The 26,174-nt window shown below is 43.4% G+C and overlaps 1 protein-coding gene across 2 annotated transcripts; it reads left to right on the forward strand.

Annotated features, from left to right (window-relative positions):
• The first annotated feature begins 1,418 nt into the window (after positions 1-1,418).
• LOC143481168 (lysosomal proton-coupled steroid conjugate and bile acid symporter SLC46A3) lies at positions 1,419-23,313 on the forward strand. 2 transcript variants are annotated; one of them, XM_076979106.1, is made up of 7 exons: positions 1,419-1,666; positions 3,017-3,764; positions 4,360-4,457; positions 12,934-13,072; positions 14,069-14,152; positions 16,241-16,397; positions 22,957-23,313. In XM_076979106.1, exons 1-7 carry the CDS (start codon positions 1,550-1,552, stop codon positions 23,006-23,008), a joined length of 1,395 nt encoding a protein of 464 aa, XP_076835221.1. In that variant the 5' UTR covers positions 1,419-1,549; the 3' UTR covers positions 23,009-23,313. The 2 variants fall into 2 exon arrangements, with proteins under 2 accessions (XP_076835221.1, XP_076835220.1); XM_076979105.1 differs by lacking the exon at positions 22,957-23,313 and adding an exon at positions 20,696-21,830.
• Positions 23,314-26,174: the final 2,861 nt, after the last annotated feature.

The raw sequence follows: 26,174 nt of genomic DNA on the forward strand, positions 1-26,174 counted from the left end.
TTTACATTAAAACTTATGCCCTGCACACATTTCATAGAGTCTAATAATCCAAGCACTTATTGTGCTGGAATCTGAGACATTGCAGGTGTAATGAGATGACTCACCTAGGGACCCTGTGTGATCTTTTCACTAATGTGTTTCTAAAGCATTGCTCCTGTAAAGAAGGAACAAATTGTGTGTGAAGGACCACTGACTACCTTTTTCTCCATATACATCTCTCATTGTGCATTATACATAAAATATCAGAAGTGGAGCTGTGTCATGTGCCCTGTTAGCTGAGTCTTGTGTCATTTCTCTGTTAACTTTGGTGGGGTCCACACAATTGAGCTGGGTTGTTGAAAATCATATAACATATTTGTAAAGAACAGCCCTTATCCGCTTATTCAAAGTTGCCACCATTCATAAAAATCTTTTATCATTAATGTTTTTGAATGTCAGAATCGCATACTATAAAATACATTCCTTAAATTACTGAAGTTATTGTATATATTATCACTCAGTAATTAAAAAGATATGACAAGAATCCATTGACTTTCCTCTTTTTCAAATTAGTGTCATGGTACCTGTGTATGTGGTCTACGTCCGTTTATGTCCATATATATATTTCCTTTGGGAGTGGCTCAATGTGTGTGTTCATCCGTCTCACCTGTGGCTCATCTCGTCAACATTGCACTTGGTGCTTGTTTATGTTAAGGTATGTTATGTTGTCTCTGTCTGAGTCTCACTCCGTTTGTATACAGTGTTGCATGTCTCTGTTAAGACCTTGTCATATTGAATGAAGCAGTATTTAAATACACGCTTGTCTCTGCATCCTGCCTAGTCTCTTGTGTTATAATTAGTTTATTGTTTTTGATTATATTTACACATTTAGGGTTTACATTTCATATCATATTTTAATATACTATATATAAGAGAGAGAGAGAGAGAGAGAGAGAGAGAGAGAGAGAGGAGAGAGAGCTCTGCATATAGTTATATCCTGACCTAAATATGTTTGCAATCCTCCAAGTTATCTTAGACCACCAAACACTTTTCTGAACTCTAATAAGGAACACTTTCACTGGCAGCAGGGAGGAATTCACAGTGGTCATTCTCTTACTCTGGCCCGGATCAAACATGATCATTACCATTTTGTATGGATTTTCGTGTAAACCTAATACTACAAGACACTTTCCAATATTAACAGCTGTTTAAGTTCTAAGAGATAACATTGCTGTCACATGGGTCATGGTCCTTTGGTAGCACAGAGACACAGTGTGCCTGTATCATACAGAGGGAGTGTTTACAGAGTATCAGTGGGTGCAGTAAAGCTGTCTCCCAGCCAGCGAGGGCAATCAGCCCTTTCGCTGATAAGAGCAGCTTGTGACTGTGGCTTTTCCTGCTTTCTGCGGCTGACAAGCATGTGACTGGGTGACCTCACCTAAGCGGTGCATCCAACAAACACACCTTTCCTCTGTTGCTAACAGGTTTCTTTTTAGACACTGGTAACGGGTGCGGGAGCCCTAAAGAGCACGTCCGCTTGATTGTGTAGCCGTGGGCTGTGAAGCAGAATATGCCAGAATGGCTGGAGAGGCTGAGGAGAATAGTTACAGTGGAGCCAGCCATTTTCTTCTATATGACCAGCACATTCATTATGCTGCCAGCGTATCAGCACCTGGTCATTGTCAAGGTAGGAGAGTGTTGCTTCACGTCCACTGAGTGATGTTTTTATTCTGCACCAAATGTAGAGAACAGGTGGTGGAGAGAGGGTGAGACAGAAAGAGAGAGAGAGAGAGAGAGAGAGAGAGAGAGAGAGAGAGAGAGAGACAGACAGACAGACAGACAGACAGACAGACAAATGGAGAGGAAGACAGAGATAGACAGAGAGAAACACACGCAGAGACAGACAGATAGAAGAGACTGATAGTGAGAGATAGATGAATAGTGGACGTCCTAGGGAACCTGGCCTGCAGTGTTTTGCTCCATCTCCGGAAAAACAGGTCAGTGGGGTGCGGCTCTAGAAGAGAGCGTGCAGGTGCCTGGAGCCCAGAGTGCCTGAGGGAGTTCAGTGTGGACAGGGCGCTCTGGAAAACAATATCCCTGCTTACAGTGTAGCTGAAACCCCACACTACAGCAGGCATTAATCAGACTGAACTGACCGTGACTCACCAGGCAGCCAATGCAAAGCAAGACAGCACTGTAATTCTCCTTCCTGTAGATTCACTGATCCCTGGCTGTCATTTGTCTGGCTTTAGGTGTTGGGCGTAAAAGCTGGTTCATGTCATATGTGTGTGGTATCGGCCTCGCCTATAGAGGGACAAATGCATTTGTTTTGGACCACCTGAGAACCAGTATAGCTTTATGACTATGTGTTTTCACTGAGCTGTAATGCTGTTTCCATTGCTTGTTCTTGTCTCCTTGGAATGCGCTGTGCAGTAATCTCCTCTTCCTTCTGAACACCCTTCTTATGAACTCCAGCCCTGTGTGCTTCTGTGTGGATGTAGCTGAATACATGATTTGAATGTGCACAACTGTGCATGCAGAGAAAAACATTTAACGTTCGAAGGCTGAAAAGTGCAAGGCTAGCAACATTTGCTGTAGATCTTTTTGGTTTCTGTAAAAAGAGATCTTCTTTTATTTCATGTGTTGCATTATGTTTGACATGTAGATGTGTTTTAGTTAGATTAGAAAAATTAAATTTTTGTTGAAAAAATTGTTTGGTACAAATAATAGTGTGATAAGACATGTACACTGAATACAGAGGTGTCAATTCCAGGTTCAGAAAGTAAAAGTCCTCACCAGGATTTTGCTCAAGCTTGCTAGATTTTCTAATTAGTGCAATCCAGGTAAAATTAGTGGATTCAACACAATCCAGGAAGCCTGAGCAAAATCCTGGTGAGGACTTTTACTTTCTGAACCTGGAATTGACACCTCTGACTGAATATAATACAATGGACAAGACGAGTGTACTGTGAACCAGCTGAGCAGTGTTGAGTTGGTCCATAATAAAGTAAGTGTGTATCCTACTGCTCTATGGAAGGTTTGCCAGGAGCTGTATGAGGACTCGGAAGCCTGCAAAGACTCCGGGCATGGCGAGGACACCAAGGATGTGCAGTCACACTCTTCCTACATCCTGCTCATCTACACGGCCGTCCTGAGTTCAGTGTCCATCCCGCCCGCCCTGCTGCTGGGCTCCTGGTCAGACGCCGCGGGGCGCCGCTCCGTCATGGTGCTACCCTTCCTGCTGTCGGTGCTGAGCGGCGGCGTGTTCATGGCCATGGCGCTGGTGCCCAGCCTGAGTGTTTACTGGTGCCTCCTGGCTGCAGGCCTCACGGGCCTGAGTGGAGGCCACGTCTCAGTCTTCCTGAGCTCCTTCAGCTACCTGGCCGACGCCACGACCGACCCGGGTGCAGGTCGCACGCTGCGTATGGCCGTGGCCGAGGCCATGATCTTCGTCGGCGGCACGGTGGGCTTCCTCCTGGGGGGCTTCCTGGAGCAGGACCTGGGTCTGCCGGCAGCCTTCGCCGCCTTCATCACCTGTCACATCCTGGCTGTCTTCTACATCCTGCTGTGGCTGCGAGACCCCACACCGGTCAGCAGCACGTTAGGCGTCCTGACTAACGATGACAGCGTTCGGGAGGACTTGGAGGAAAGCGAGTGGGGGCTGTTTGTTCTGAAACATGCCAGGCGGTCGTTTAGGGCGGTGTTCAAGAGGAGGTCAGGACAGGAGAGGCTGAAACTGCACTTCCTCATCCTCTGCACCTTCATAAACAACCTGGTCGCTATCGGTGTGTACTGCATAAATCCCTGATGCAATAAAAAAGGGCGAGGCATGTTTGACCAGCTTCCCGCTGAACACCTACTGAGGGTTTTGTAAGCAGTGGCTCTTAGTTCTCCAGAGGCATTCATACAGGCATTTATACTTAAGTGTCTTGAACATCAACTAATAGCTCCTCATCAACCTCTTACTGAGCCTCGAGGATTAGTTATTATTTACATTTATTAATTAGTTATTATTTGCATCCATTTAGACATTTATAAATTAGGTTAGATGCCAATAAGTGGGATGGGAATTTCAAATAGGTTTAGGTGGTTGCAACCTTGTTTATCAGAGCTACACAGTGCTAAAAACTTCCAAGAACTCTTTGTGTGCCACAAGTAATTAAGTGACCTAATTTCCTGACTTTAAGATGAGCCTGACTCTAGTGATTTATCAGTCAGGCTCATATGTGTGTATTGGCTGTATAGCCTGTTTGTGTTGATAATACTTTTAAGCTCTTTCGGGGAGGTTTATAAATGCACTCCATGAGTGTCGGTGCTCCTCAGGCCAAAGAGGGAGAGAGACTTAACGACATGTGCTTTTATGTGCTTGTGTCTCCCCAGGGGAGCAGTCTATCTTGCTGCTCTATTTGATGTATGAGCCCAGGGAGTTCACCACTGAGATGTTCGGGCTGTTTAACTCTGCCAGAATGCTCTTGTTGGTAAGTGTCTTTGTTTCCAGAGTCGTACTATCTTTGATGACTCAGGTCTTTTCGAGGCAGGCCAAGGGCATGGGTAACCACCCATCCTGAAAATGCCAGTGCTGGTCCATGCGACGGTTTAAGGTGTCTGCCTAGATACCAAAATGAATTTCTCCCCCGTTCCATCTTTGTCTGCCTTTTTAACTCAGGGCCAAAATAGCAAAGGGCATTTTGGGAGACGATGACCTTAATTCAATTGGCCAGGCAATCTGTAGTCTGGAACAGTGACTTTTCATCTTCCCTGCAGGAGTGTAACTGTAGGGGTTTGTGGTGGTGGTGGTGGTGGGGCTGTTCAGATCGGAGTGGGTCGAGGTGTTTATGGGGGATTGCAGGCATGACAAATAAATGTCGCCATGGACTAGTTTGCCACATACAATATTTTTAGCTAGTGTCAAGAACTTCAACACACCATACTCCTGTACTGAAAAGATGCCATGATCAATCAGAGGGGGATAATCTTTTGTGCCTTTCCCACGAGTAATCCAGAAGAGATTTGGGGTCAGCTCGATATTACTGACTTATGGATGATTGTGAGCATATTTATTAAGGGTAGGAAATAAAGGCAAGGCAATATCTCAGCCTGCACTGCCTTTTCCTCAGCACAGAAGTGCACAGACCCTTATTGGCACTGTGCCTTATTTGTAATTGGGCGTGCTGCATTCAAACCCTAGCTGCACTTCATTAATGGGTCTGCTCAGGCCATTCATTACTGAAGGGCAAACGTTAGGGTGCCGTACACCTCACCCTTCCGATGCCACTGCACATGGTTCCAAAGCACAAGCCACTCTGGAACTGGACGTCACGATTCACGTTGCAACTAACTGAGAATACAATTTGACTGCAGTGTGCACAGTTAAGTGCATTTAGAGGAGCCAGGAAAATTTATTTTTTAACTTTGAGATAAAAACCCATTCCAAATCAAAGAACCATTATAAAACAAAATGCTGTCTTGCTAAAATATGAAAGTGAAAGCAAAGGTTCTAAAATCAGGCAATCCTGCATGCTAGTATTGCACTGATTGCTCCTAATTGCAAGGGAATGTGAGATATATGAAGTTAGTTTCTGTTAAAAAGCCTGGTATATAAATAATCAATTGTGACACTTTCCTTTTAAAGTTAAATTGGGCTGGGGTTATTTTGCATTCCGATGGCAGTGACGGGTATGAAACGAATCACCTGTAATAAATCGTAGAGCACACTCGGATAGACCAAGGATGTGTCCAAGGATTTTTGGATTGGGACTGCAGTGTGTGAATATATCACCATAATCCAATATAGTCAGCACAGTTGCTTGAAATAGTTCCTTCTGAACTTCTGCTATGAAACAAGACCTATTTCCGTAAATGAACCTCAACCTTTTAAATTTTTTACTCAATTGTTCAACATTTCTGTTGAATGATGGTATATTAACAACACAAATGCCAAGATATTTTAAAGATAAAGGTAAAGATATTAAAATCAATGAATTTGTTTATTTTTAGTTATACTTTTATTGCTTTTCAAATGTTCACAAATGACAGATTGCTTCAACATATTACCAGGTCTGGTGGCACTTCTTCAGCCTGCCACCAGAGGGCCTCATCACCAGAATTCTGGGGAGACTCTGGTCCTCAGCTGGGGAGACTCTGGGGAGACTCTGGTCCTTTTCACTAATTAAGTTACCTTTTTATACCTGCATGTTTCAGTATGTCATTGCGACGTATTGCCAACTCTTCCAAAGAACATACCAAGCCTTGTTTCTAATATATTTCTCATAGTCTGCCTGTGTTCTGAATTCTCTGCCTGCCTTCTGGTTTTTGCCCCAGTCTAGTCCTTTTTGCCCCAGTCTAGCCCTTTTTGTACCTCTGGCTCGTTTACGGAATTGTATCTATTGTTGCTGACCTTGGATGTCCGTTTTGTGTATTTGCCCCTTGTACCTGTTTTTTGGACCGTTCTCCTGTTGGTGACCTGGACCATCTTATTGTATTTTTGCCCATTGCCTTGTCCCATCCTCTTACTATGAAACGTCCTTGTTTTAATCTGAATCTGCATGTGGATCCTCAATCGTGTGCACCAATGTTCTCTCACCCATAGTTACAGAACACTTCGACATCCCGCAGTTTCGGCATACATCCAGACCGGCCTAGCTTCACAGGGAAAGCTACTTGGAGTACACGACCAACATCAACTCAGTATGACTGTAGATGATTTAATTGATTGATTCTTCAAATGTATGGCTGCATCTAACTTCTCTTCCTCCGTTCAAGCACCACCTCTCCAGGCATTACAAAACATGGAATAAAAACAATGTCTGTTAGGCTCCCAGGTCCCAATAAGTATGACGGTTCTCTAGGGTTTTGTAGGGGTTTCCTTCTGCAGCAATCACTTTATTTCAGTCTTATAGATAAGGCTTTCTCTACCGATGTAACTAAGCATACTTTCGTTATCACACTGCTTATGTGCAAGGCTTTATGTTGAGATACTGATCTCCGGATATCCAATTTCCCAACCATGGACTCATATGCTAGTTTTGAATGGAATTTTAAAGACGTCTTTGACCATTCGGCTACAGGACTCATACCCAGGTGAGCAGTTACTGCAGCTCAGGCAGGAAAAACCGCCCCAGAATTTATCGCAGTTCCGCACCCTCGCTGCCTCTTTTGGATGGAGTGACCAGGCCCTGATTCGTTTCGTCGAAGTCTCAAAGATGCATTTAAAGCAGAAATGGCTTGTAAAGGTCACTAAATAAATTCGTACAACTTTCCATCAAGCCAGATAACCAAATCCTTTCTCATCAGAGAGCTCAGTCAACACTAGTGGATTTACCATCATTACCTCTGGCTCACAGAAGGGTAATTTCAAGAATGCATGCAACTTCCTGCCCAACAAAGATGCTAAACTCCTGGTAGGTTCTCTGTCCACGCAACCCAGAAGAAATTCACTTTACCAGCTAAATTAACTTGGTCTCTCACCCCTTGTTTTGTAACATTGGTCGACTCTGGAGCAGATCATAGGCCCAGAGGATGTCGATTCCCATTCTGCTGCATGCCTTCACCTTTAAGATGAAGGGCATCAGCAGTCAAACCATAGGCACAGGCAGTGTTAACAAGATTTCAATACCCTAAATCTCAATGTTGGGATACTCCATTCAGAGTCCCTTTCTTTTATTGCCAATGATTCACTTGATTATTCCATTAAACTGGGTTACCATTGGTTAGCAAAACATGGTCCGATTCTGTCAAGGTCCACAGATGAACTAGTAAAAGGGAGGTTTTACTGCCAGTCACATTGTGTGACCACTATTACTCGACTAGTATAGAATGCCCAGAAGTAGTAAACATGATCGGCATACCAAAGAAACACACCCAATTTTCTAATGTTTTCAGCAAATCCCAGTCTTGTCAGTTACCACTTCATTGGCTCTGGAATTGCACAATAGACTTACTACCAGGCACGGTCCCTCTCAAAAGTAGAGTTCATCACCAAGAATGGACACTGAGTACTTAGTAAATCGTTATGGATTGGGCAATGTTCCCTCTGTGTTTCAGTCTTTTATTAACAAAGTTTTCAGAGACATGTTGAACCAGAATGTAGTAGTGTACATAGATGATATTTTGATCTATTTCTCCAGCCTCGATGAGCATATCAAGCAGGTTCAGGAAGTACTACACCAGCTTCACAAGCACAGCCTCTTCGTTAAGCCTGACAAATACAAACTTCATCAGACCCAAATCTTTGGGGTATGTCATTAGCCCACTGGGCACCAAAATGGATGATATCAAGGTGACAGTTTTTGCTAACTGGCCCCAGCCCTGAACAGTAAAGAAACTGCAGAGGTTTGTGGGCTTTGCTAGCTTCTATTGTCATTTTATCCTAGGTTTCATTTTCTGTTGCTCTCACATCCATATTGAAGGATAAGTCACGATCGCTGACTTGAAATACAGAGGCTAAAGAGGCTTTCTCTGAACTCAAGAGGAGATTTACCATGGCTTCATCCTGAAACATCCCTATCCATCTTTACCCTTTGTACTAGAAGTTGATGTCTCAGAGACAGGAATTGGCACAATCCTTTCTCAATGCAATGGTAACCCCCTTAGGTTATTTCCATGTGCCTTTTTCTCATGGAAACTATCCTCTGCAAAGAAAAACTGTGATGTTGGTAACTGAGAGCTGCTACCAATCAAGTTGGCAAAGAATGAGCAGGGCCACTGGCTTGAAATATCATCCCTTTATCATCATTACGGACCATAAGAACCTGGAATACATGAAGGCGCTTGACAACTGAATGCTGGACAGACCAGGTGGGCAAGCTTTTTTGCTCATGTCCGGTGGCCTAATATATCTAATGACCGCGGAATTGCCAGCAGGCCTCCTGAAACCTCTACTATACCCAGATGCCCCTGGTTCTCAACTAGGGTTTTGTTACGGATTTGCATAACGGATTGTTACGGATTTGCATAACACCTGCATTTAATTCACTTACCTAAGATCCCTACGGCCATGAAAACTCGTGACTATCTTCCACGATGTCTTTCGCTTCTTCATTATATCGGAGGATATTGCATCGGACAGATGAACTTTTTGTAAGTTACTGAACATTTTGTAAGTTACTGAACAACATTGTTAGCCTCACCTCTGGCTATCATCCCTAATCTAAATGACAGGTAGAAAGGCTTAACCAAGAATTCAGATTATTTTTTCCGATCTTAGTGTAGTCATTCCCAAACAGATGGGAATACTTATATATTCCCTGGGCTGAGTATGCACAGAACTCAAACATTTCTCGACCGGGACACCCTTTAAATGTGTGCTAGGCTATCAACCCCTGCTGTTCTTCCAGTCAAGATAGCCCTCTGGCATACCCACAGACTATGACTTGTTTTGACGAAGTGAGCAAACTTGGGAGAAGGTCCATGTAACACATACAAAGAGCACTGAGTCGAAAGAAGACCTAGGCAGTCTGCAAATGCAAGAGAGGTCCTTTGTACACCCCAAGTCAACTGGTCTGGTTGTCCACTCATGACTTTCACCTTAAGAGCAAGTGCAGGAAGTTGAACCCATGCCACATTGTCCCAGAACAGAGGGGTTGTATCAACACTGACAATATCCTGGACCCGTCCCTAATTTGGGACTTCCATGCAGCCAATCCCAGTCGTCCAGCCTCACTGTCATCGCAAAATAGCATATACAGCAGATCACCTACAGAAGATTAGTTCAGCCATGAGGGGAGAACTATTCCCTATATTTGTCTCTTTGTAAAGCCTTATATATGTGGTTTTGAGTGATAAGAGTGTAGATCCCTATGTCTACATGACTACATTGCCACTTTTGAAATCTCTGTCACTATGACCATAGTATACTTTGCCAAGTGGTTCAGAATTCCTGACAGTCATTTATATAACATTAATTTTATAAATTATTAAATTTATTTTGAATTTATTTAATTTGGCTTAAGAAATACTAGCACATTTTTACATTTGGATTCCCATGTGATGAGGGACAAGCCCTAGCGAACCACAGTGTCGACCAAATCCATAGTTAGAAATCACGAGCATGATTGACAGCCTGTAAATGATTTACAGCCAATAAAAACACAATGAATATAAAACAATGCACCAATCCTCATAAGAGGGCGGAGTCGAAATATCAGGCAAAGTTCAAATACTACTTAGTACAAGGAAGCACTTAGGAAAGATTCGTTTGCTGAACACTTACAAAAAAAAACCTCACAAAATACACTTACAATACAAAATACCTCATAGAAGAGTGACATAAGAATCTTCCATACAGTGTGCTCACATACACCAGTATTCAGGTGTTAATGATACTCATGGTGAGGCAGAGCATGGCTGAATGGGGCGTGACCAAGAGCTAGTAACTGATTGAACATGCTGCACTGGTGTGCCATTGCTTTGGTTGGTAACAAAGAAAGAGTCTGCTCAGATATATGAAATGGAGGTCTCTGCTTTAATGTACACTCTAAGGGTTGATCTAGACATTTACCAAAATTCACATTGCATCCTGAGAAGTCACTTTGATCTTACTGGATAGATACCACATTAACAATAATTGCTAGGCTAGAGAAGAGCATGATATAGTGAAGGGAGAGGCAATGTTGTTTCTCTCCAATGGTAACGTGATTGCACAATGGGAGTAGGTAGTTACTGCATAGGCGGAGGTGTTATCAAATAGGGGGAGGAGTGAGAGCATCCCTAGTAGTCCCTGTGGCCCACAAGAAGGTTTTATCTAATCACAGATTAAGAAAGGTAATAAAAGTCAGAACCAGATTCATATTATAAAGTATTAAGGAACAGCAAGCAGTACCAATTTTGTGGCACTGAGAAACAATTAATACCAAATTGCACGTTGTGATTGACTGGGTCCTCAACATTTAAAACCTTGTGTGTATTTTATAAGCCATACATGGATGTCATAAATCCAGCTCGGGTTTTCTACATCTAAGAGCAGATATTCCAGTTTATAGGCTAATGCTTAAGGTCCATATTTAATAAGCATTTTGCCTTAAAAGAGCTGTCAAAGGGATACTTGTCATTTTTAAAAGCACACTAACTATTGCTAATGGCTGCTATAGTAACTCAAAGTTCACCATACCTACTGCTGATTGGAAAATTACAATGTGCCATATGCCAGTTCAACATTTATTTTTACCAGCATTATATGCTGATAACATGATTTGTAATTCAAGTAAAAAAGGTGTCAAGATTTTAAAAAGTGGCTTTCCTCTCTCAAAGACCAAAGATAACACTACTCCACATTCAATATTAGAACAAATCTCCCAGTCTCAATAGAATCAAAGTTTTTTCAAACATATAATTGATTGCTCTGCCTTCTAGGAACAAATCACACACTGTCTCACCACGGCAGCTAGGACCAAACAGGCTCACACATTTCGTTTGTCTTCGTACAGTGACAGGTCGCTGGATGTGGGGGGGGAGGGTGTTTTTATCGGCTGCGGGAGCTCTACACACTGATCTCATCAATGTGAGCAGGTCGATGCCATGTCTTAGAGTGACACTTAAACAAAGACTGCTCATTAAGGAGCACGCTTTTCTGATCGGACAGGTGATGCCTCTCCATTTACAGCATGTTGACTCAAGCGGCCCACAATGCACCACGGGGGGCTCCAATCGCTCAGCTGCCTTTTGTAACGTGCACAGTAGCATTGATTCAGACAAGAGGCTATTATGCACTCTGTCTGAAGGAGACTGGTGCTGACGGTCTGGTGCCTGATATGCAAACACTGAAAAAATAGGTTTAACTAACCGCAAAAAGAATTCTCAGAAAGATAAATTTCTTAAGGAAGGGGCTGTTGTAAATACTTTGTGTTTAAGGACAAGATGGTGTGACAGCAAATGTACTTTAACATTATAAGGGTAGCAGCCCAAAGGAACAAGAAGACTTAAAACTGATACACACCTCCTAACGTACGACCTGATACAGGAAAGTCTGCTCAGGCTACCAGAGGCCAAGGGTGAATTTATGGTTCAGTTTGTACACAGCATCGAAAAGTCTGCAGGGTTGAGATCGACTTGTAATTGGGGCTAGGTGGAGCTAGTGAGGAATTAGTAAACATTGCAGGCCATAATGGGTTGATTAAAGTAAAAACATGCAGTATTAACCTTTTCCTAGGAACACTTATGCATCTGCACTGTCGTCTGCTACAAATTCATAAAGCCAATGAGGTCCGATGACACCAGCCACCCGACAGCTGGGGGCTGAGGCCTAATTAAATCAAACCTGTCGGTTTGAGATGGATCAAAGTAGTCACATTGTCCTTGGCACGCACGCAACCACTCACACATTCCTGCTCATATATGCTCAATCACATACGATTGCTCATAAATGCACTGCACTCAGACACACCGATTAATACATGTTGATTGTTTTTGACATTTTCATCAAGAGCAGTCTGTGAAGGTTAATTAATTCACAAGTTTGAGGCATAATGAATCTAAAGTGCCTGATATATTTATAGCATTCTTGTTGATGAAGGGGCAAACAGAAGGCCATTTAGAACAGCAAAAAACTGCTCTCCAGCAAGACCTCTTCCCAGCTTCCATAATCATTTATACCAAATATTTTGTCAGTAATTCAAGTCCAGTTATTAATGACTACCACATCCTTTTATTATCTAAAGTACTTTTATGGTCAGTACACACAGAGGTTTCGGGTCCAAATAAACAGCTTGTGGGCAGGTTGGCGGGTATACTACGCTCATTCGTAGGTACGTCACAACAATATACACCCAATCATTTGATCACACTGCACTGTGACTCTGAAATACTGCTGGTGAACTATTCTGAACTTGCCCAAAGTCGAATTTCATCGCTAGTGGCAGAAAAATGCAATTTCTACGTCTTGCTGTTGAACGTCTGACACCTAGTGCTTTGCTGACAGGCCATTAATCTGGCTGTGCGCTGCCCTGTGTTTTCTGATAGGGATTTGGCCTTTTGGGTCTCTTCCCACTGCTGCTGCGCTGCTTTAAGGAGATGACTTTGGCCAAGCTCGGTACCTCCTTCAGAGCCGCCTCATACGTCCTGCTGGCGTTCTCCACCAACACCTGGATGGTCTTCTTAGGTAGGCTCTCAACACTCGTCGCCCCGGTGATGCAGTATGACACATCTATGGATGGCACGTCACACACCAATAACGTGTTATAATGAGATAACGAGGAATTACACAAGGTCAGTGTGCCACACATCATGTATGACATGAGCAGCTAAAAAGCATGATTTGAAGTGCATTATTTGTTGTGTGACGTATGCATGTTATGAATACTGACACTGCTGAGCGATGGTGCCATTAGTATTTTTACAGCACGAGAGGTTTATGAAATACCAACTTTAAGATGTTATGACAAAAATCCCATCAGTGTAGCTAAGCCCTTTAAAGATAATTAGTCTATTAACATATATTATTATCCATTATGCCAATTACAAGCACATTAAAAGTCTTCTGTCATCTTTGCGGACATTGTTTTTCAGTGTAAAAAAATGAATTCTTTGACGGTTTAGCGAGGCAGACCAATTAGGTAAAGTGTTCCAGCAGCGGTCCTCTTACCTGGGCACATATTCTACAGCCTGAATTAAAGCTTCTGTTTTAAACAGTAATTTATGCTGTGGAACTGGCACATCTCTGAGCACTGAGATGGAAGCCATTGCGGGGGAAGACGAACCGATCAGTATTGATATCCTTTATTACATAAATGGTTGTGGAAATTGTTATTCAAATCGACGTGGCAAACCGGTGCACTTTGATGGGGAGATGAACGGTGGCCCCAGCGGTTAAGCGGCAGCTGGTGAAGGCACCCGTCCGCTTTTCTGTCGGCGGCAATAACGAGGGGCACGGTGGCGTCGTGCGCGTGCTAGTACACGTGCACGCTCGGCCGGGGGGCGAGCCGTAGCTCAGGTAGCCACGCCGGTAAACGAGCATTCTCTCTGTTGTACGCGCATACATTATAGATAAGTTGTGAATTACAGAATATCCAAAGTGTGGCCATTCTGATCAACGGTACAAAGCAATCTGTAGCAAATATAATGACGTCATATCTTTTTTTTGTTATTTGCTGTATAGTGGCAGTTCTGTCCGCGCCAGCGGGGATCACTCAAGCGGTCATTCGCTCTTTGTCCTCTGCCATTGTGGGACCTGATGAACAAGGTACGCTTTCAAAGTACCGGGGTTTACCTCCATACCGACTAAGGGCGGCAATCACGGCTGCTCTTTTTTCTTTTCTTTACGCCACGTGTCCGGAGAAGAGAATAAATGGCATTTCTCAAGGGAGAAATGTTATCCAGCACTGTCACAGAAAAATCTGATCCCCATTAACGTCCTCATTTGCCTTTCGTAATGAGACGCAGAGCTGTGCACGTTAATTAGATAGCTAATAGTGAGTAAATCAGTTGTTAGAGTTTATAATGTTTTTGTATTTATTATTGTTTTTATTATATTTTAATAATATTGTTGCTGTTTAGGCCTTTATTTTTGAACCATCTTTTCTAGTTTCGCATAGGCCAAACTATGTGTGTTTCAATCCCCATATTTCCCAACTGTTATATGCTATGTGAACCAATCCAAACGATGCATACACTGAGTTATCCCAGTCACACCAGTGACCTGTGAGGTTTCTTGCTCATGATGTCACATGAAATCATCTCTTGTGAGCATGACGTAAATGTGACATCATGTTATTAAAATATAGTATAAATATAATATAAATTTTTATATAAACGTAAACCCAAACATCGTAGATCTACCTGTTTTTTTGCCATTTCTTTCCTATTACTTTTTGTGGCGCACCAACACAGAACCTACATTATAGGTGCATGCTTGAAATAAACCACAATAGGTCACTGCTATGATGGGATTCAATAGGATAAATATCAGAAGAGATGTGGAAATTCTATGTAAACGGTCTGTATGAGAGAGGAAATTCACTCTTAGTACACAAGACTTAGTCCTACCGATAACATCCAGTCATACCAGAGCTTAGCTACCAATTCTTGTAAAACCCAGTTTATTTGATTTGACAAAATAGGACATTCGTAATGGCAGACATGCATATAAGGCTGCTGGACTGTCAAAATCGGTTGCTACATTTTCTCACCTTGCAGTCCCTCGGTCAGGTCTGGGAAAACTGTGATGAAGAAAACCCTGATCAGACTCACAAAACAAAAGAGGGTCACCCCCCCCCCCACCACCCACACAGACACACTGTATGGGTGTGTGTGCATGTGTACGTGTGTGAGCAAGACAGTTACTCAAAAACCATCCCTCACACGATGTGTGTTTGTGTGTGAATGTGTGAGACTGCTGAAAACCCATCCCTCACGACATGTGTGTGTGTGTGTGTGTGTGTGTGTGTGTGTGTGTGTGTGTGTGAGAGAGAGAGAGAGAGAGAGACTCTGCTCAAAACCCATCCCTCACATTGTGTGTGTGTGTGAGACTCCACTCAAAACCCATCCCTCACACTTTGTGTGTGTGGTTCTGTTCAAGCCTGCTGCATAGAGATGAGGCGTCTGACAGATCCTTTTTCCTCAAAGCAATTTCCATCTGATCCAGCCTAAATTATACACTTTTTCTATAATCCCCAAGACTTTTCCACCTTCACAATGCAGTGGTATCGCTTTTCTGGGTCATCGTGCACACACACCATGGTTCCAGGCGAGGGCCGTGGAGACGCTCTTGTTTTTACGTTTCCACAGAAAGTTTTTTTTTTTATTCCTTTTTTTTTTCTAAAAAAAAAAAGCTGTGGGCATTGAGTCAGCTCTTGGCTGCTGGCTGTCTCATGTCACCTGCACTTCAGAGTTAGCGGTTCTGGAGCGCTTTCGTCTCCACCTCGGATCAATACGGACTCCACGTTAGAGCCGCTGAAAGGGCACCGGCTCATTCTGCTCCAGTTAGTCAGAGCCATCCGGCAATTCACCGCGGAGCAGGGAGATGTTTTATCAATGTGGATCAAATCATTATTCCTGTCTCCACCCTGTGCACTCCATTCCATAGCCTCCAACACACACCGCCATTACTCAACCGCTCCAGGACAAAAGATAAACAGAACCTCGTGCCCCAATTTAGAGCTATGCCCAGCATACGTAGTGTACATCATATCTGGAATAATTAGGGTCTCATTGATGCAGTAAAAGATGTCGTAAGTAGAAGAGTGGGCATCTTAAGGGAACTGCACACTATAGTTCATGCCAGTGACATGTATACCAGTTGTCCCATATAAAGCTGACCTTCCGTCCACAGGTGCCATGTTCTCCTTCTCAGCATCCGTGGAGGCCACCTGTTTCATCTTCGCTGCTGTCTTATTCAATGGCCTCTACCCGCAGACCCTGTCCACATTTCCTGGTATGCCCTTCATCGTTATGGCTGGTTTTTGCATCATCGTCCTCATCCTCATGCAGTAAGTGATATTACGAGCAATACAGACCCTGCATATTTGCTATATTAGTATATATCTGTGGCAGTAGCAGCAAGATGTTAATGGTTGTTGACATTAATAACAATGCTGGTAACCCTTGTAGTCCAATGTGTTGATGCTGCAATTATTCCATATTAATGTGGTTGCTCTCTGAGCATTATGAACCTTTGCACTACAACTTTAATGACTTTAGAAGAGCTCTAGCCAGCCGTAAGTACAGTTCAACACACACACACACACACACACACACACACACACACACACACACACACACACACACACACACACACACACACACACACACACACACACACACTCTTCTCTTAAGAGTCACACAACGAGCCTGAGTATAATATCCTTTCTGGATATGTAATCACCTACTAATGTGTTGTAATTTCACTGAGGAGGAATTCTATGCGTTAATTTAATTTCTGTGATGCGTTCGCTGCACATGGGCATGGTTTAGTCTTAACAGCAGCTAATATCCTTTACAGCAAAGATTCCTGTTTACCTCAGATGTCTTTTTTACTTTTATATGTTTTCTATCTTCTCCCACTGTCAGACTGGTGATGAAATGTTTTCACATTTACCCCAAACATACATACTGTTTATCTTGTTTCTTCATATTTATTTATCTTCTGTACGAGGCACTAAATGGCTTGCTGGCAGAGTGGTCTGAACCGGACATGGTTCTCCACAGAGCCTGCTCTTACACATGGATGTGGGCCATTTCGGCTGCATGCTCTCGGGTGCAGGCATATGTACAAACGAGAATCAGATATTGATCTCTCTAGAGCTCTGTGCCTTCAGGTGCCAGCCTCATGAACAAGACAGCAAGATAAGAATGACACGCGTGGTGATGAAAATGTGACTGGGCCATTAACACTGCCGTTTGGGGACTATTTAAGTTGTTGTGTATCTGTGTTTATAAAGCGCATTAGTCTTATATGTAACTATGTAAAGGAATGAGAATATGTAGCAGTGGGAGAGAATCTGGCCATTGTGTTTGCTAACAGTGTCTAGGAATGATCGCTTATGCCTTTGTGCAGCTTGGGGCCCCAGTTTCTGTCCTGATAGCAGCTCCTTCCACGCCTTGTTTAATAACAGTCCACCCGAGCTCTTTTATACACAGGACTGTGTGTTTAAATATGTTCCATATAACCCGGTCTTCTCGTTTCCGCCGGGTTTCTGCATGAGGACGTGACACAATATTGGCTTGAGTCTGCTCTACTCAAATCGCAGTGGTGATGTTACCCATGGGCACATTCAGCAGGTACCACTGATATGTACCGACCAAGATTTCCTCCATGTTTGTCATGAAAGTTCTGAGTGCAAATACTCAGAGTTGGAATGATACTTATGGGAACAGTACATCTCTTTTCTGTTGTAATATACACAATTATATGTGGAACTGCCCATAAATTATAAAAATTCTTGCCATAGATAAAAAGTGTCTTTGTATCTTCCTGAGAAGAATCTTTTTTCTGGGATTCTGTGCTTTAGACTAGCAACAGCAGACTACCTGTAATTAGACTGTAGATGGCTTTGATTGAAACTAGGCAGCCCACGGAGCTGTTGTGCACATTCAAGCACAAATTCTCCCAACATGACTGTTCCATGTCTAATGAATCATCGCACAGTTATCAGAATGTATTTGACTGGTGGAACTGAACTGACATGCTCGTCAAGTAGACGGTAAACTGCTGGAACACATGCTCTATTACCGGCCCCTAAACCGATCCTGACATACATTTGATGTTCTTCTGTAGACTCTATAATTAAGCGATTGTCTTTTGTAATGAAGGTATTAAGTAAAGCGCCCCTGAAATAAGGGTGCCGTGTGGTGGTTAGTGGAGTGTGCTACAGTTATCGTGCCCAGGCTGTAATTACGCTGCTAATGGCCCGATCCCCGGGGCCCCCATCCCCGCATGGGCCCCACAGTCACGCTCCCTGTCCTCCGCATGGCCATTACCGCCCGACGGCGCCACTCCGCTGGGGCGCGAGCTGTGCGTGGCCAGTAATTGCCCCTCTCCGCCGTGCCACCAGGGAGTGATCGTTGTGTACATTCAGCCCCTGATGCGCCAGAATGACTGCAAATGAAATATCGCAATATTACTGCCACATTCGACATTTTTAACACTCCCTTCTGTCACTCACCCACCTGAAGTATTTGAATTCTGTTTGGGCAAAGCGTGAGTGTTGCAAATTGCAGTGCAGATGGCGGCTGAAATTACCCGTACCAAGGTAAGTGGGAGTCTGTTGGAAGGCCGTATTGGACAGCATGCATTAATTGGAATAGCGAGAGATCGATTTGTTTTCTCAGCTTTGGGGAGACACCTAAATATCCAGCACTGTCTACTCACACTCCGTCGGCCTCTGTTCTCACCTCAGCCTTCAGGCGGCTATATCATTCAAAGCCTATTGATGTGAACGTGCATTATTGAATAATCTAAAAAAAAATACCTTGAGGTGTATATACAGATAATAAAAAAATGTCATCACAGACAATAATTGTGAAAACTTTCAGGCACTGTTTTAAGTACCTGGAAGATGTTAAGTTTATGCTCAGCCTCTCACCATGGTGTGACCTCTGCTTCCTGTTTTTTGTTGTTGTTTTTTTTTTCTCAATCCGTACATGCGTGTACGTGTGCGCTGTGTATGTACATGACTGCTTCATTTATGTATGTATTGTGCAGGTTGTTGGGTCTTCCCTGGTTCACCGTGTGGAATATTGAGGAGGGATGGGAGAGCGGTTACGATGGAAAAGTCCGGAGAGTAAGAACAGACCATGCTCCACTGTGTCTCTAACCCCAAGCGAAGTTTCCAAAGCCATGAGAGAATCCGGGCTTAAGGCCGGTCTTAATCCGTCAATCAAACCATCTCTCTCCTCAACAATGACTGTGACCCCCCCCAACCTCCCCCCCCCCCCCCCCCCCCCCCCGCCCACTCCGACATTTGGCAGCCTTGAGATGCTTGAGCCTTATCATCGCTCGTCTCTTTTTGCTACCTCGTTTGCCTCCTGTCTCACCAGACGCTCACAGCCACAGAGCTCAGGTACACGAGCGAGGACAGTAACTCACTCTGAGTCATCTGCTTCTTGTTTATGAAACATTATGCATTTTTTTCCCCTGCTTTTTAATTTGTAGAAGAATGAACTTGTGGCTGGTGCTGTTCGCAGGTGCCAGGAGTCACGGTGCAGGTTAATAACGTTACTGTGAAAGGGCTAATAATCCATCTGGTCTCAGCTGGGGCTTCACAGCAGCAGTTCCCAGACTGCAGAGCGATTTCTTTATATGAATCGCCGCATTGTTGACAAGTGGGTGAGTCACTGTAGTCTTTTAGCTGTCGTGCGGAATGACAGACAGCATATATTCTTAGTGTTTAGTAATGACTGGCTTTATCAGTGTTCAGATTTACCCATTAAAGTCACAGGAGCACTACTGGACACAGCTAAACAGAAGACTGAGGTTGCAGTAGTCACATGTGACAGGCCCAAATGCAAGCTAATTGAGATTTGTTGAACTCCTCGCATTGACTCAGACACTAGATGGATTCAGCCTGTTAAGTCCTCACAGATCCGCGGATGGAGAAAACCTTTTGTATAGCTTCAAGAAAAAAAGAGCACAAGGCAGCTGGTCAATACTTTTCTCTTGTTTAATTGTTTATTTATTTCCCCTTCCTACCGAAGCAGCAGTTATTGGCTTTAGCCTGGAGGGGAGTACAGTATTGAGATTGAACGCAGAACTTGTTTCCATGGCTGCGCCACCAAATATGAGTGACAGCTCCCTCTCCGAACGCCCAAGGAGTGCCTGAGTGCAGCACTGGTTTCGCTTCTAGTCATTATGGGAGAAATTGATGAAAATCACAGCCAAGTGATTCATGATCCTGACATGGTCTGAATCTTGAGCAACTATTCAGATGTCTCAAAATGCACGTTGTCATGCAAACTGTTGTTCAAATACATTTTCGATGATTCTCCCGACCACGGCAGAGCGAACGGCACGGGCCTCTTAGAATGCAGAGCCAAGGATCTCATTGTATGGCTGACATTAAATATGCACGGTGTTGGAGGCAGTGCTAGTCGATGAGGTCCATCTTCTGTTTGCATCATGAATAATTATGTGCTTTTTCACTCCAAACAAGAGTGAGGAAATGAGCAGGTGTACAACATAGTGAATTTGCATAATAGGGGCAAAAAAAGCAAAAAAAAAAAGGCACAAAGCTGGTATGTACGACCTAATGTAGCCTTTTGGATTCTTTTATGTTTCATTATGCAAAAGGCCAGCGCAAAAATCACCAAGAGAGGACAGCGCTAAAAGACGGCAGAGGCAGACGCCGAGGAAGATCTCTCAGAGGAAGATCTCGCAGAAGAAAGCCCCGATTCATCTCACACCGAGTCTCTTGACGGCCCCTGTACCTCGGTGCAGTCTGCCGTGGATCTGTGATTAAAGACACCTTCTGATCATTTTGAAATTGAGCTTCTCCTTGGCTTTGGCCGAGCTGGTGGGGGAAGACAATAGATATGGGGGATTAGTGATGTCTGTGGACGCCTGATACCGTTCCGCATGTGTACCCTCTAATTAATAGTGGGAATGAAGACCCGTCTCGATGCCTGACAAACCCGAATGCTCCCAGTCTGAATACACTGACACACCCACGCATTATCTGCCAGCAACAATTAGCTATTGCCAAAGCAGCCCACTTGAACCCCATGACAATGACAATTAATTACATAGCTCGACTTTGTTTTAATTAGATGTCATTCTATGGCTACATTGGTAATGTCTTTTCTGCTGATGGTTGGCGGTCAGCGTGTCTCACACGTTCTTACACGCTGAGCTGTAAACATCAAGCTCTAATATGTCTTCGAGTTTTCCGGCATATTTTGTCCCATCTGTTTAAGCCTGAGAAACTCAGCCAAGTATGTTTAATGAATTTGCCAAACTTTCATTTAAAAGCAAATGCTCTGCTTATCATGAATAGCCTTTTAGGTCGACTTCATTCCTGACCACCAACAGGCAGTAAATGCACAGACACACAAGACTAATATGCTGAAAGTGCCACTACGCTCTCAGCTAAAGTGCACCAGAGAAGTAATACCACAAGTATTGCCGTATGTCTTATAGGTTACTGCAGGTCGCTTTTATCAGAGTGAGCTGGCAGTCGGTGCTATAATGTACCGAGCCACAGAAATGTGTGTGTGTGTGTGTGTGTGTGTGTGTGTTAGGGTTGGGTGGGTGTGTTCTTTAACCTAGTGGAACTAATGCCATTCTTCAACAATATTAAACTACTGACAAAAATGTAACTTTTTCACAAGGAGGGCTTTGCGTTGTTGTAGATGGATAGGACTATTTAGGTGTATGATGAACGTCAGGGGTTAACACTGTAGTCATCATACTTCAAATCATTCAGTCTAGAGCCAGTCTCTAGAGCCAGTCCCTAGACTGTGCATCTTATATGCTAAGTTAATCTCTATATATTATTTTGCATTGTTCGTCTTTATCTAAGCAATACAGTAAGTTAAAGGTTTTCCCTCATTCTGAATGCATTCAGGTTTCATGCAATCAGACATATATGAGTAATGTATAGACCTATATGAGTAATGTATAGACCTATATGAGTAATCATGTAAATGTGTCATCTAGACAAGCAAAACATTTATTTATGGTTATTTTATGTTGACATTTTAGACATCTAATTGAATCTATGATCTTTCTGATTTGCATCTTTAGACATGTTTCTACTGCATGTCTTTATGTCTGCATGTTGATAACACGTGCCCGACTGATGGAGTAAACTGCACCACCCGCAGAGCGGCCACGGTGCTTTTCTCTCACTGCGTGACGTGGGCCCCTGGGCGGTGTGTAAGGGTGAGACGGGTGGTGCAGCTACATGTAAACATGGTGGAGCAAAACGAGGTGCTGGTGTGTGAAAACGTCACTGCTATACAAATCTCAACATACCGAAACCTTTGTACGAATCAATTACTTGGTGAGTCCGCAGGCAAAAAAAAAAAAAAAACAAACAAAATGCATGTGTATAGTAACGGCAGCAGGTCATGGAGTAATGGAAAAGCCGCTCCCCGATAATCACGGCATTGTACGGATATGATTGCTGACTGTAATTATCCATAACAGTTTTTATATCCATATCTATATCCATAACCTGGTAGCCTTTATGATAAAGCTCAGCAACCTGATTAATTGTGGGCTGCTCGTAGGGAGTCATGACTAGCTCCATAATGTAGGGCCATGCAGAATGCTGTGAGACTGGTATGTGCTGCCTTCACAGGAGGCATCTGGACCTCACGCAGGTGTTTCAGAGGAGAGGAGCATTCAGGCTAAGAAGATACTCCTGAACCACCACATGTTCCTAACTGTTGCATGCTAACAGCTGAGAGACCTTTATAAAACATAGGATAGGCAGACAGCTTATCTATGTCTTTATGTTTGTTTCCCTCTCTCTCTCTCTCTCTCTCTCTCTCTCTCTCTCTCTCTCTCTCTCTCTCTCTCTCTCTCTCTCTCTTTCTATCCTCTCTTAGGTGGATCAGTGAGATGCCAGCCACTCATCCTCGTTTGGTGCTCCCAGACTGAATTGTGCTGTACTCCCAATTCTCTCTCTCTCTCTCTCTCTCTCTCTCTCTCTCTCTCTCTCTCTCTCTCTCTCTCTCACACGCACACACACAGTCTACTTCTACATATGATGCACTGAAATTCCCCTGAGGACACACCCTGCCTTTTACTGGTCAAATCTTATGGCTGACTTTGATAGCCCTCTGTATATACTCTACTGTATAATAATAGTCCTGCACATTTTTTTGCACTTATCTATTTAAATGATCACCTGCGATGGCTCAAATGAAATGAACACCTCAAGTAAAACCCCCTGCTGAGTCACAGTAGCGTGCACTGTGCATCCATATTCCTTGCTGTTGTAATTCAAGGTGCGTATACTGAAAGCCCTTAAAGAACACGTACACAAGCATTGCTCAGTGGCTGAAGACCTGCTGATGGAGAGAAGTGTCTCATGTGTGCAGTAATCTGCAGAGGTCCTTCAGAGAAGTGTGGTTTGATTGATTATGCAGGGAGTGCAAGCGTTAATAAGGCCATAATAAAATTAAAATAGTGAAAGGTCAGTGTCATACTGGGGGGTGGGGGCTGTAGGTAATTGAGAATTTCATCTTTAACTATCCTTCCTGATAAGTCACTTCCAGACTGGGCAATTAGAGCACGGGACCCATGCTCATCAGGTTCTTCACCTCTACAGTGGAGGCATGGAGTCGCTCCCCAATTAGGGAGTCTGTATTTATCACAAAGAGCCAGGCCTTTTAAAAATCATACCCAATTAATTGGATCTGCAGATACTTTTTGTAAGTGCTTCTGAGTGACACTGAAACAGACAGGCTCTGTGATGCACACACACACATACTCATGCACACTCACTTGCTCACACTCACACATACACACACACACACACACACACAAAAGATAGAAAAGATAGACCGTCCTCTGAGATCCGCAGGCTGGAGGATCATAGTGGCATTTTCAAGGTTTAATAACTCTTATGTCTTGAACATTAGGCCAGTCCATCCACCTGGTATTAGTTGCTACCCATGAACCCAGCTTGCCATAAAAAGTCCAGGATGTTTCAGAGGAATCTGGGAAAAACAGTTTTAATTTGGATTCCGGGTTGAATCCAGGTTGTGTCATATGCCATCCATAGGCAGGTGACAGGAAGAAGTGACCTTGATCAGACAACGGGCTCAACAGTGTCCCTGTCTCACTTATCTTCAGTGACACACCCAGGTCAATATGTTCCTGAAATTAATGCATGCTTTACGTATAGTGAAGACAAATGTGCAGCCAGTCTCACAGGGATGTATACAAACATGTGATCAAATTGCTATTACTCCAGTTTTCATTCATTTATTGTGAACTGATTTCAGTAAATTATGACAAAACTCAGAATAACAGTCAAAGAGAAGGGATACAGGATAACCAAGACCTAATTGTAACAACACCATTCAGTAGCTTCTAAAATCCCATAACCCATACATGACCTGGCTTATGTAATTGGAAAATAATGTAACTGGATCTCAGCATCTGTGAGTATTGGCATGGTAGAGATGGACAGCTCGTCCTATAGCATGATCTGGCCTCTGTTATGGTGGGTTATGAATTTATGATGTGCAGCTGGAGTCTGTAGGCAGTGACCTGCTGATGACTGAATAGTCAGCTGTGTGTTCCTGCTTATTCCTTAAGAAACTCTGAAACCTTGAACAAAGTTTCTATTGCTCTCTCTCTCTCTCTCTCTCTGTCTCTCTCTCTCACACACACACACACACACACACACACACACACCTCACACATTCCTCATCTCTCCAGAACTCTATGTTGGGTATAGTGAAGGATAAAGTCATTAGTGTTATGGTTGGAATATACAGGTGCACACACCTACGCACACACATATACGCCAGTCACATTCAAACACACTAAACACTATTCACCACAGCAATAATTATCATCCGCAGCCCCTCTGTAAACGCCTGTAAGATCAATGCGGTCACAGCAGCATGTGCAAAGTGATATGTTTTGTTTGAATGATCCGAGCCTCATGTAACAAGACTTATCAAGACCGTGCCAGTAAACGCTCATTCCAAATGTGCCTAGATCAGGGATGTCAAAGTCAAATACACCGAGGGCCAAAAAAACAAATTTGCTACAAGCCGAGGGCCGGACTGGTTCAATGTTTATTAAAACATTGAAATGATTGCACATAGCCTATTGAACCAAGACCTAACACAGTGTATATTATTTCATGCTTAAATTTTCTTATGGATCTGTCAGTAATTTCAAGTGAAAATATTTTTCAACAAGCAAACATGAATAAAGTAATAAAGGTTTGAAAAGTGCTGGAATTTAAGCTAAAGCACTTGAAAATGCTTGAAATTGTAACTACTTCGTTTCACAACAAATAGCTGTCTGACTGAACAGTTCTCTTTTATTACGTTAACAAATACGAGCCTCTTGTAATTCCAGGACGAAACATGAAAGAACGTGAAGACGTTAAGATTGGGCGTTTTGAAAATAAACAACCATTAAATAATGTGAATAAAAAGCGAATTATTTCGAATCATTTCGAGTATATGTATAAATATTTAACTTAATTAAGTTTAACGTGCTGGGAAATATTGAAATGGACCTTGAAAGTGACGTACAAGTGCTTGAATTCCACCTTATAAAGGTGTATGAACCCTGAAAACATGACTTTGTTCATTGCGCTGAGGCGCGGCGCTCGCAAAGTACAAAATTCGAGAGATGCACGACCTCGCGAATCGACAGCGCGCAAGACGCTCGCGCACGAGCTGAGCCACTGCGATTACGTTATTTTCGCCGCGCTGACCCTCGCCGCTTGTGCGCGCTGCAGTGACTTTGCGGGCTACCGTTGCATTGTGGGAAATGTAGTGTTTGTGCGTGCAAAACACCAGCGGGCGGCTGTGGCCTGCGGGCCGGTTCTAACAGTAATTAAATATCATCCAGGGGGCCATAGATAATCAATTCACGGGCCGGATCTGGCCCGCGGGCCTTGACTTTGACATATGTGGCCTAGATGATCCCGAAAAAGTAATCCACCCTGGAATCATAAGGAGCTCCTATTTTCAGCTGTTTGTCTGGTGTTGCTGCCAGTGCAGTCAGAGCGATAGCTTGTGCCCATCATAAACTCAGGCCAGAGTACATGTTTAACTCTGTTTGTGTAACA

Source organism: Brachyhypopomus gauderio, chromosome 17 (assembly GCF_052324685.1).
Source record: "Brachyhypopomus gauderio isolate BG-103 chromosome 17, BGAUD_0.2, whole genome shotgun sequence".
Classification (NCBI taxonomy): domain Eukaryota; kingdom Metazoa; phylum Chordata; class Actinopteri; order Gymnotiformes; family Hypopomidae; genus Brachyhypopomus; species Brachyhypopomus gauderio.

Bases quoted from the DNA above. Each gene is read 5' to 3' on its own strand.
- LOC143481168 (XM_076979105.1), top strand. From the start codon at position 1,550: ATGCCAGAATGGCTGGAGAGGCTGAGGAGAATAGTTACAGTGGAGCCA. The intron at 1,667-3,016 runs GTAGGAGAGTGT...GCTCTATGGAAG, and splicing joins AGCACCTGGTCATTGTCAAG to GTTTGCCAGGAGCTGTATGA. The intron at 4,458-12,933 runs GTAAGTGTCTTT...GTTTTCTGATAG, and splicing joins CTGCCAGAATGCTCTTGTTG to GGATTTGGCCTTTTGGGTCT.